This window comes from Tauraco erythrolophus, chromosome 2 (assembly GCF_009769465.1).
Source record: "Tauraco erythrolophus isolate bTauEry1 chromosome 2, bTauEry1.pri, whole genome shotgun sequence".
Classification (NCBI taxonomy): domain Eukaryota; kingdom Metazoa; phylum Chordata; class Aves; order Musophagiformes; family Musophagidae; genus Tauraco; species Tauraco erythrolophus.
Window position 1 is genome coordinate 19,828,226 of NC_141466.1, and position 12,927 is coordinate 19,841,152.

At 39.9% G+C, this 12,927-nt stretch overlaps 1 protein-coding gene across 1 annotated transcript in view; it reads right to left on the bottom strand.

Annotated features, from left to right (window-relative positions):
• FIG4 (FIG4 phosphoinositide 5-phosphatase) overlaps window positions 1-12,927 on the bottom strand; it is a 79,594-nt gene that overhangs the window by 9,280 nt on the left and 57,387 nt on the right. Inside the window, exon 22 of the mRNA XM_086608120.1 lies at window positions 10,651-10,740. Within this exon, the coding sequence (XP_086464246.1) occupies window positions 10,651-10,740 (90 nt within the window). The remainder of the gene's footprint in view (window positions 1-10,650; window positions 10,741-12,927) is intronic.

Consider the following 12,927-nt stretch of genomic DNA (forward strand, 5'->3'; position numbering starts at 1 on the left):
TCCTTGGACTTCCTTTTGTCCCCTACATACCTGTAGAAGCTTTTCTTATTGCTTTTTATATCCCTTGCCAAATTTAATTCCTTCAGGGCTTTAGCCTTCCTCACCTGATCCCTGGTCACTTGTACAACTTCTCTATATTCCTCCCAGGCTATCTGTCTCCGCTTCCACCCTCTATAGGCTAACCTCTTCATTTTCAGTTGGTCCAGGAGCTCCTTGGTCATCCACGCGGGCTTCCTGGTCTTTTTGCCCGACTTGTTCTTCATCGGGATGCACCTCAAGTATTTTGACATATTAAAAAAAAAAAACAGAATCTAAGACCAGTTATAAACCTCAAACTTTTTTCCTAGTCTTGTGAGACTACTGCATTATCCTTTTAATACATGACATACAGGTGGACAGTAGGTACAAACTAAATTTTTATGCGTGTTGCAGTAGCAACAAGGTCCCTGTCAAGTCAGAATTGTACTGAACTATCGTTTTATAGCTCAAAGTATTTGAAGTTAAAAAAAAAAAACCCTTGGGTTTTACAAAATGATGGCGAAATTGCATCACAATTCACATATTCTGAAGGTACATGTGCCACTGTTGCAGGCTTTTTCACATCAATGGATGGTGCGAGATCTGACATGGGGATTTTTATTCAGGATTGAGTGTAGATACAAAGGAAATACGGAGGACCTAGAGATCAAGTGTAAACATTCAAGGACTTTTTTTATTTGAGACAGACATTAATAAATGAAAATTATTATCTAAATCAATATGAGGCAGATAAATGCTGTAACTTTTATTGTTAAAGTAATACCCAGCATCTCAGCTGACAACTGTCAAAAATGCTAGGCACATGAGCTCTCTCATCTGAAAAGCTCAGGGCTCAATATTAACAGAACAGAGGAATGGGAAAAAGATCATTCTTCCTATATACACGGGGATCTGACTCACAAGGAGTTTAAACCATTTTCCCAGAATCCCTGGAAAAAGCTCGTGCTCTGCTCCCCGATTAGTTATAAGGGTGTTGTACAAGATGACTGAGACAATCTAACAAATTGCCAACAGCCACATAAGAAAGTTCTGCTGTGTTTGACCCTGTGGCTCTGTCTCTTCTGTGCTGGCCCTGGTGACAACTGGGACCTTCACAGGACTAAATAATCTCATTAATCTACCTGGAAACTATTTGCTTTTTTTGCAGAATTAGTTTGTTGCAGACTGATGAGCTCAACTGATTTATGGAGTACAGTAACAAGTAGCAAAGCTTGCACAAGTAACTGAAAAAAAACGTGATAAGGAAGGAAGGAAAGAGCAGGACCTCCCCCTTTTGGTGGCAATGCGCTGTTAGAATTGGCTCAGCTATTTTGTTAACTTCTCCCATCAAATCCAGCCATGCTGTGACTTAAACCATAATACCAAACCATTTCACCTGTCAAACTTCAGTAGAGCATTTTATAAACCATTACAACGTGGACTTATTTCCCCCAGTCCCCAGCCAGCCCTTTTTTGGAGAGTCCTACAACTCTGATCATGCTGCTGGTTTTCCCCAGACCCTTCCCAGCAGTGTTCTTTTTGAGATGTGTGACTGAAAACGAATAGAGCATTCAAGTCCAAAATGACAAAATGATTCCTTTTATGTGCTGTTGATTCCTGATACTCTTTTGTCTTTTCTGGCTGACATGAAGTACCAAGTACTTTCAGGGAAAGTGCCCACAGTGACATTGAAACCACTTCCTCAGAATATAAAATGAAGATACTCTCAATAACAGTGAGCTTTGACTAGCCATTTTGCAAGAGACGAGCACACAGGCAGTGCTAAAGCCATTCAGAATCCCGATGAAGGGCAATCTTTTATCTTCAGACAGAAGACAAAATCCAGGTAACTTCTAAACAATCAGACCAGTAAATTTCACGAGAATTCTCATAGGCAATAAATGCTGGAGAATCACAGGAACACACTGTTTCAAATACTGAGTGTCAAAAAGAAGAAAGATTCAAATTAAGTGAAGAAGATTAATCCTTAAAGCTGATTTTAAAGCACCACAACAATGCATACATGTGAGTCAAAAGAATAAGAGAAATTAAAGTCACTGTAACACATCTATGCTGGTTCAGTTAAGCCAAAGTGGTTAATTGTCCTCATCTCTGCTCTGAATCAAAAGCTAATAGTGAGCTACACACTTTTATTTTATTTAGAGGTATACAAAGGTTTAGATCATATATGCATCTTAACATAAGGCTGTTAAAGAATATGAGATCCAGCACAGGACACCTCAAAGTAAAATGAATCCAAATAATCACCAAACATGAAAGAATTTTATCCATCAAAGGGGCAAAGAGTTTTTAGTGAAGGAGGGAATTAAGGTAGATGACCCCCAATTTAACACAGATATTTACATCTCCAAGGAGTTGAAGTAGTGCTTGTTTTTGTTAAGAACCATAACTATACTGTTTCCAAGAAAAGAAAGAACTATGAGTTTTAGGTAAAAACACAGTCTATTCAGACCCTTTTGAGAGACATCAAAGGGGAGACTATGGGTAAAAAAAAAAATGCTGAAAATAGTGCTGCTCTGACAAAGGGTTGTCTAGCAAGAAGGTGCTCTGTTGAAGTGCAGAATATGTTGGGTTTGTGTTTTGTTTTTTTTTTTTTAAAAAGAAAACCCTGGCTGCCACCTTATCAGGAGAAGACAGTAAATAGGTAAGAGACCTTTGTGATTTAAGCTTAGTGTAAACAGATGACAGAATATAAACAATTTATTCACCTATATTTGCCATGAATATTCATGACAATTCCCTATTTTGTGAATAAACATTTTCATTTTATCTAACTTCCTGATGTGAAGCAACATATTGGGGTGCATATTTGAAGCAGAGAGCACGCAAAAAAGCACTGTACTGTGAAACTATCGACATGCTTGAGAATCTAAGATAACTTGTAATTTCCAAAGGTCCTTGTTGACTAATTATGAATGCCTTTTGATTCAGTTTCCACAGCAGTCTAAAGAAACTATTTAGATATTTTTTAATGTAAAAAATAAATATACTGAACACTCTAAACATCCTATTTCTGCCTTTCAACATAAGGAATCGCCCAAGAACACCTAGGATGTCAATAGAATCATAAAATCATAGAATGTTTAGGGTTGGAAGGGACCTCAAAGATCATCTAGTTCCAATTCCCCTGCCATGGGCAGGGAAATCCTCCACTACACCAGGTTGCCCAAAGCCTCATCTAACCTGGCCTTGAACACCTCCAGGGATGGGGCAGCCACAACTTCTCTGGGCAACCTGTTCCAGTACCTCACCACCCTAAATGTAAAGAATTTCTTTCTTATATCTAACCTAAATCTGCCCTCTTTCAGTTTAAATCCATTGCCCCTTGTCCTATCACTACACACCCTTGTAAAAAGTCTCTCTCCAGCTTTCCTGTAGGCCCCCTTTAGGTACTGGAAAGCTGCTATAAGATCACCCCGAAATACATAGAAAGATGACAAGTTCAATACCAATCTTTTCTTTAGTACAGTTATAAAGGAGTGATTATGTCATGTTTACAAATATAAAACTATTTTTTATCTAATCCTCCAAGAAATAGACCTTATACTAACAAAGTCATATGGAATTACTGAAGGAACAAGAGAATTGCTCTAAACTGAGGGAACAGCTTTCAAAAGTAAATAGGGTTGTAAAACACTTCATTAAAATTAGAAATGGTCCTGCTCTATTTTTACTTTCATTTTTAAAGTGGTATTATGGATTTTAAATAGTCCAGTAGAGCATTTAATTAACAAAAATGGAAAATATAGGGTGCTCCACTGTTCACTGAAATATGCTTCATTGCTTTTAATTTGGTGAGAAAATAATATACATAATGTGCATATACACAGAAAAAAAAACAGTAAAAAAGCCCATATACTACTTGTACATAGCTGTTAACTTGCAGACAGTTAGTTGCTACTCAATATGCATCATGTTTGATCAATATTTGGATGTCAAGTAGAATCTAGGTAGTTTTGATTTGAAAAAAAAAATTACACATTTAACATCAAGGGAACTTTCATAGAGTATGTATCTCTGAAGATGGTATGTTTTTCAAGTATTTAAGGAAAACGTAGCCCTGGACCATGCTGCAGATACCACTCACTGAAGTGTTCTCCTGCTTGAGCATCACCAGTGCCCGGCAAAACCAAACAGGAGAGTACATACCTATGGATGAATTAAAGTAGGTGCACAAGCATTGCTGCTATATTTCATGGGCCACAATGGGTACAGGCACTGAAGACAGCTTGTACCTCGATGTATGCAACCAGCTACTCTTTAGTACAAAAGCATTAAAGCATTTCCACATCCTTCTCCAGAAGTGCTGCAGTGAATCAAAACACTCAATTCCCTGTTCTGGCGGGAATCAAATTTCTCACACTCCTACATAAATGTAAGTAGTACATTTGGAAAGTGATTGCAAGCATATTTTTCAACAGTATTATTTATACCACATCACAATGAGTACTAGAGAACTAGGAACAGGTGCACTGTGTCAGTCAACAGTAATTATACTACAGTACTCAAAGTCTCTCTTCACATACATGATAACAGATTGTGCTAAAAGTAGTCAAGCTCTGTTTAGCTCTAGCTCTAAAATTTTACCTTTTTCTTTCATGAAATTTCTATGAACGAAAAGAGGAACTTCAATATCGTTCCACATTCTCTTCTCCACTTCAATATTATTTCACTGTATGTCTGTAGTCCTTGTTCAAGTATCCATTTTTTGATTCTAATCTATACTTACAGTTTCTAAATTTAATCCAGAAGCTTCTCTTCAGTATTTCCACAATGCATATTCGAGTTCATAAATATCACTGAAGCGACATTGTAAAAGTAAGAAATACTTCTTTTTGCATTGGCTTTATGTATTTGATAAAAATGGTCACAGGGTTTAAGGTTGTGAGGTTTGGGGTTTTTTAAGATCAAAAAAGGATATAAAAAAAAAGATTTTATTGAAAAGTGTAGAAATAACAGCAACTAACCTAAGCCTAAATGATATCTCACTGCTGATGAGAAATCAAAGTTTTAGACTGAGTACTCCATTTTACTATGAAAAGGACTGGGAAAAGTACTGGGGTTTAATTGCGTTTGTATCTAGAAGGAAATACTGGAGAACCAAATTTGCCAGATTTTTTTCAATCTAATAGGCACTTAACATCAAATTAATACAAGTTAAGATAATTTTTCAATTTCTTCAAGCATTCTTTGAGAAACAAGGAAATACACAGTCCAACAAGTGCAAGATGTGCCTCAGCTGCTATTACTGAAAACTCTCTCTTGACCTAATCTTGAGTATAGTAATTTAATGCTATGTTATCTCTAAAAAGTTAGTATTCTCCAAGGAAATTCCTGATTCAGAGCAGCAATTCAAGCTCAGTAAGAGAAAGCTTCCTTGTTTCAGAATTGAACAACGTGCCTTTAAAAAAATGGCTCCATTTATGACTTTTCTTGAAAGAACAACCTGTCACCATCCAAACAGTATTTAAATGTTTTTTTTACAAGTTGCAGAACAAAAGCTGAACAAAGTTTAAGCTCTATAAGCTGTATACTTTCTGAAAAAAAAATGATTACTGACTATAACATACCCTGTTTCCTCTCAGATCTGCGTAGAACAACATGTTTGGTAGAACTGGCAGAGAAAGATGATCTACATGACTTCAAGAGGAAGAATGACAGGAGGCACAGATTTGTGTGCTCTATGACTTTTACACTTCCACTATTCATAAACACATGGAAATTACACTTGGGAAAGGAGAAAAATGAACATCTGACTACCCAAAACCCACCAGAATTATGTGCATAGACTCTCTTTCATACGTTCGTTTTACAGCAGCATAGCAAGGGGAATAATTTACTCTACTTTAAGAGGGCAAGAAAGGAACGATTATCTCCTACACTGTCAAACATGCTGGGAGATTTTGCAATTACACAAAAGGAATCGCCTTTGTTCATAGCAAAAATATTCCTATTATTATAAAATAATTTCTCAATAACCCTTTCACTTCAAAACATTCAGAGTTGTTTCTTCATTTTAAAGAGAGTTTTACAGTTTGCCAACTTCACTTACTATTTAATACCCATCAGATATATTTATTATAAAACTACAGGCACATTACCCTGCAAAGTATAAGCTTATTAATGAACCACCAGGCACAGTGGTATCATCACTTTAAATGCATACAACACCGAATTACTAACCACTGATATTAGGTAGTATTGTTTCATACACAGTATTAAATCTGTTTCATGTTATCCTGCTCCTTCAGCCCCACTGAGACACCCTCAGTCTCCATCCCTACTTGGGGGTAAGTGCTGTGTTCAAGGCTCCCTCACTTCATGAGCACAGAAGGAATGGACTAGAGCCAGTGCCGGAAACAAAGTTGAGGCTTCTGTAAATCAACAGACTGCAGTAAAGGTTTGCAGTTCTACGGAGTGGCTGTGCTGTTGAGTGAGAGACCATGTACCCCAAAGACAAAAGTAAATAAAAACCCATCTTGGTGAAACTGCTTACAGTACAGGAAGATGTCAACTGGGAAGTTACAGTTGGTCATCTAAATGCCAAGACCTGCTTCAGTAATGGTATATTTGGATAATATCATCACCCTTTTTTATACTAGTATCAAGAAAAGATTCAAATGATCTGTCCTATCACTTAGAGGCCGTTCTTGTACAGCAATAATCAATCCATAAGCACAAACAGTTAAATTCCTTATTTCAGTATAAATGCATAGAACCAGTATGTAACGAAGAACAGACAAAAAAAAAAACCCAACCCAGGGCGATACTTCTGAGTCAAACGTAGCAGAACTTAATTGTTAAAATATCATCTATGTAAGATTCAAGATACTCTCTTCTTCAGTTAAAACACTCTGCATATTGATTAAAGCTAGCATAGATCCTCTGACTTCAGTGACACAGATGGGCACTGAGTGCACAAAACAAATCAGGAATCAATTCCCACTTTACCATACTCTCTCCAGCACCTGTGGCCACTCACCAGAAAAATTAAAAAAATAAAAATACCCCATTTCATCTCTCAAGACTCCTCAAATCTCCACTAAAACAAATACAGGGCAGTTGTAGCCACCTCAGAACAAAAAACCTCAGATAACTGCACACTAAAGACTGAATGTGAACTGCACACTAAAGACTAGATGTGAAGGGGGTGGGGGGTATTATCAGACTTAGAGGATGAACAGCCGAGGACGGCCCTCCATTGTCTGATGAAGGGAGTGTAGGCAGGTGCCTTCGGCCTGCTGCCTCAGTGATAGTAGGGGGTGATATGTGTAGTCAGGAGCAACACACAAGTTGCCTAGAGGTTAAAGAGAATCCCAAAAATAACAGCTCAGGTAATAAAACTTCCCCCCCTAGGGGTGCTGTGGGGTCGAAAGCCCAACTTACGTGCTTCTATATGAACGCACACAGTATGGGCAATAAACAAGAGGAACTGGAAGCTCTTGCTATCCGGGGAAACTATGACATAGTTGCCATCACTGAAACATGGTGGGATGACTCGTATAACTGGAGTGCTACCATGGATGGCTACAAGCTCTTCAGGAGGGATAGGAGAGGTAGAAGGGGTGGTGGGGTTGCCCTGTATGTAAGGGAAGATCTAAACTGTTTAGAGTTAAATGTTGGGGATGACCTAGTAGAATGTCTGTGGGTGAAAATCAAAGAGGGGCCTATGAAGGCGGATATTGTAGTGGGTATCTGCTACAGGCCACCCTATCAGGACAGTGAGACTGATGAGCTATTCTTTAAACAACTGGGGGAAGTCTCGCGCTCACTAGCCCTTGTCCTTATGGGTGACTTTAACCTGCCTGATGTCTGTTGGAAGTATAACATGGCAGTCAGGAAACAGTCTAGGCGGTTCCTGCAGAGTGTGGAGGACAACTTCCTCTCACAACTGGTCAGTGAACCGACTAGAGAAGGAGCTCCCCTAGACCTGCTGTTTGTGAACAGAGAAGGTCTTGTGGGAGATGTGAAGGTTGGAGGACACCTGGGGCATAGTGACCACGAGATAATAGAATTCTCAATTCTAGGGGAAGTTAGGAGGGGGAACACTAAAACGGCCAAGCTGGACTTTGGGAGAGCTGACTTTGGGCTGTTTAGAAGTCTGGTTAACAAAGTCCAATGGGAGACAGCTCTCAAGGGTAAGGGGGCGCAGGAGGGATGGTTACTACTCAAAAAGGAAATTCTGGAGGCACAGGAGCAAGCTGTCCCTGTGTGCCGGAAATCGAGCCGACGGGGTAGAAAACCAGCTTGGATGACAAAGGAGATTTGGGAACATCTCAAAAGAAAAAGGGATGTCTACAAGTCTTGGAAGAATGGGCAGGCATCCAGGAATCAATACAGGGAGGAAGTTAGGGCATGTAGGGAGATAATCAGGGAAGCAAAAGCCCAATTGGAACTTAGACTAGCCTGCTCCGTAAGGGACAACAAAAAGTCCTTCTATAAATATATTAATAACAAAAGGAGGGCTAAAGATCACCTCCAGCCCCTACTGGACTCAGGGGGTACGTTAGTCACTTGGGATGAGGACAAGGCTGAGGTCCTTAATGCCTTCTTTGCCTCAGTCTTTAATAATAAGGTCAGCAGTTCCCAGGTGAGCTGGCCTTCGGTGTCTGAGTGCGGGGAGGGAGAGCAAATCGAAGCTCCTGTGATCCAAGAGGAACGGGTCAAGGATCTGCTCCTTCGGCTGGATGCCTACAAGTCTATGGGGCCTGATGGTATCCACCCGAGAGTCCTGAGAGAGCTGGCGGATGTCATTGCCAAACCCCTGTCCATTATCTTTGGGCAGTCTTGGCTCACTGGGGAAGTTCCGCTGGACTGGAGGCTGGCGGATGTTACCCCCATTTACAAAAAAGGGTGGAAGGAGGATCCGGGGAACTACAGGCCTGTCAGTCTGACCTCGGTGACGGGCAAAGTCATGGAACGGGTTATCTTGAGTGCTATTAATGAGCACATACAGGTTAACCGGGTGATCAGGCCCAGTCAACATGGGTTTATGAAAGGCAGGTCTTGCCAATCAAACCTGATCACCTATGACAGGGTGACCCGCCTGGTTGACGAGGGAAGGGCTGTGGATGTAGTTTTCCTAGACCTCAGTAAAGCCTTTGATACAGTTTCTCATAGTGTTCTGGTTGAGAAACTGGTAACTGCTGGCCTGGATAGGCACACCCTCCTTTGGGTTAAAAACTGGCTGGATGGCCAGGCCCAAAGAGTGGTGGTAAATGGGGCTAAATCCGGCTGGAGGCCGGTCACCAGTGGGGTTCCCCAGGGCTCAGTGCTGGGTCCAGTTCTGTTTAACATCTTTATCAATGACCTGGATGAGGGGATTGAATGTACCCTCAGTAAATTTGCGGACGACACCAAGCTGGGAGGCTGTGTCGATCTGCTCGAGGGTAGGGAGGCCCTTCAGAGGGATTTGAACAGACTGGATCGTTGGTCTGAGGCCAATGGCATGAGCTTTAATAAGGCCAAGTGCAGAGTCCTTCACTTGGGGTATAAAAACCCCAAGCATCGCTATAGGCTCGGGGAGGAGTGGCTGGAGAGCTGCCTGGCGGAGAAGGACCTGGGGGTGTTGGTTGACTACCGGCTTGATATGAGCCAGCAGCGTGCCCAGGTGGCCAAAAAGGTCAATGGGATACTGGCGTGTATCAAGAATAGTTTGACCAGCAGGAGCAGGGAAGTGATCCTGCCCCTGTACTCGGCACTGGTGAGGCCGCACCTGGAATATTGTGTCCAGTTTTGGGCCCCTCGCTTTAAGAGAGATATTGAGCTCCTGGAGCGAGTCCAAAGAAGGGCGACTAAACTGGTCAAGGGGCTGGAAAATAAAACTTATGAGGAGCGGCTGAGGGAGTTGGGGCTGTTTAGCCTGGAGAAGAGGAGGCTGAGGGGAGATCTGATTACGGCCTATAAATACTTGAGAAAAGATGGTGGGGAGGTAGGGGAAGGGCTCTTTACATTAGTGATGGGTGATAGAACAAGAGGAAATGGGCATAAGCTTAGTCAGGGGAGATTCAGGTTGGATGTTAGGAAGTATTTCTTCTCTGAAAGGGTTGTCAGCCACTGGAATAGGCTGCCCAGGGAGGTGGTTGAGTTCCCATCCCTGGATGTGTTTAAGAATAGGGTGGATGAGCTACTTGAGGATATGGTTTAATGGGGATTAGGGATGGTTGGACTCGATGATCTCTGAGGTCTTTTCCAACCTAGAAATCTATGAATCTATGAATTGCAATTTTGATTTTTTTTTAATGAAGAATATGCAAGTCAACCAATCTCCTTCAAACTACCTCTTTCAAAAGCAAGAAGAAATTGCCAGTAACTTCAGCACTTTGTGTTGTGATAACTCACAATTACTAAGAATTTTGAATACAAAAATTTTGTCAATACAAAAAAAAAAAGCCACCCAAAAAACCCTACCACAAAAACCAACACTTTTAAAGTTACAAGGGTGAAATAAGAACCCATTTCTTCGTGCTATGCATTGAATCCCCTTATGCAGTAAAGGCAACAGAAGTATGACTTCGACAATTTAACATCAAATTTACCTGATGATTTTTCAGGTCTAATGACAAAAGCAAAAAGAAATAGGCTAAAGGGAAAAAGAAGAAGAATACTTACAAATTTATAACCCTATCCAAGTGGTGTTTTGAGCAAAATTGCTGGCTGCTCTTGTCTTGTTTATGCTGACTCTGTCCCAGCTGAACAAATCTGTGAAAGGCAGTAGACAGGAGAAAAAAAAATAAAAATCAAAGAAAGTAAAAGAACTACCCCCAAAAAATTCAGCAAATGAAAGAAAATGACATTAAAAAATGAGTCTTTAAGTCATGATATGTAAATCACTGATCATGACCTACCTCTCTGGTAAACAAGAGGGATTTTTAAAACTTTACAGTGGGTGCATGTGAGAACTCAGCATCTCCTTTTAGCTCGAAAAAGATTTGCCTATCAATTGGAGTCACCTAGTATGTCAAGTGGCAGAAACAGGCCTCTGCTCCTATGAAACAGGCAGCCTGCTGCAGTCAACTTTCTCTGTCTTTTTCAAAGCAATCAGTCAGATGAATAGCCTATGGGAAAAAAACAACAGAGGAGAGAGAAAGTCTCTCAAGTTTCAGATTTAAGTCAGTCCTCAGCCAAATTCAAGCTAGTTTATTCAGCTGAAACACTGTTAGTCCAGCTCACTTATTTACAAGCACAACTTTTGGGGAGAATTCCCTCAGCTCCAAATATTTGCTGGAAGACACTGAAGACGGGAAATATTGTTATGGCTTTTTTTCATAGCAATGAATTGGAGCAAAATTAAAAAAAAAAAATAGTTAACCACTAATCTGATTCACTCAGTCTAAGAGGAAAAGTCAGAGGGTTTCAAATATATGTATATGTAGTTATCTTGCACTCAATCTGTTCACCCTCCAGCACATCTCTGCTACTGAAAACAGAAGTAAATGTTAGTTGTGATTTAATACTTCAATTTTCTGAGGCAGAGGGTTTTTAATAGTTAGGTTCCATTTAGCTTAAAAATAGTCTTACTGGTTTATTTCAGAAATATTTACTACATTTTAACAGAGGACAATTAACAGTGCAAAAGCAATTGCATGGAAGAATGTACAGAAGACAAAGGAACAATACAGTCCTAAACAACTTGTTGTGGCTTTTTTTTCTACTCCATTCAGATTCTATACTGTAGAAACAAAAGCCTCAGATACACGTGACATCACTTTGGATGTTGCAGGAATAAATATTTATATTTCTAAATAAGAGAATTTTAAGCGGAAATACAGATAATTAAGATCTTCTAGTGCAGGAGCTTGCTATTGAAACAAGTGTAAAAAAAAAAACGAATAAAGGCAAACTAAAGGTGTAAGGATTTTATATTCATTGCTTCAAATCATCCAAGATTCTGAAACAAACAAGGCCTAAATTAACACAAGTAAGTTACCAGACATCAGTAAGACACCACGCACAGCTGATCTGCAGTGCACATCCTCAAATTATTTGAGGGACCTCCCGTCCCTTCCAACCTCAACCAATCTGTGCTTCCATGATTTCTATTTTGATAAGAATTAACACAAGTTATCAGCCATCAGTGAAAGTGGGCTGAACAGATTCAAATTACTTTTCATTTGCATTGATACTTAATATAGATCAGTTGACATAAAGGAACTTTACCTGAGGTACTTCAAACCTGAGTCCCTGATGCTAATAAAGAAAAAACAATATGTAACACGCCCAACATCAAGTACAGCCAGGATCTCACCTCTCCATTTCCCTTATTACAATAATAGAAAAAGACTTCAAGTGAGAACTTGAAATAAATAATGATACTGTGAAGCAAATTGCTGCTATTCTCAAACGATGTACGTTGTAATAAAGGATGTCAGTAGAGTCTATACTTTCCACCTATGTCAGCACATCAGACTGTAAATAGCACTACATCTTGTTAGCAACAAGAAGTAACGAATTTCTAATTGTTGTATTTTTAAAGCCTGCATTACTTGACGGAAATTAAATAAATGCAAGCTTTTTTTTGTCTTGAAAAGGATATAAATAGGGAGCTCCAAAGCTCCCATGAAGTTTACAGCGCTACTGTAACAAGAGACCAAATGTTAGTTCAGCCTAAGAAATGACAAAATGGGAAGCAGCTCCAATTCTGGATGTTATTATCACAGAGTTGCTCATCTGCACAAAGTTACTTGTAGTAGACATCAGCTCACACAGGACCATTTCCAGAACAACAATAACTATCCAGTATACCAAAGAGTAATTGTCAAATTGGCATCCATTTTCTAGTGTTAAAATAAGGAACCAAAGCTAGAGGCAGAGGTGAAGTTAAAGACCCCCCTAAGGGGGTCTATAATTTGGACCTAAATTTCTCCAGCTGACCTTCAGCTCTGAATT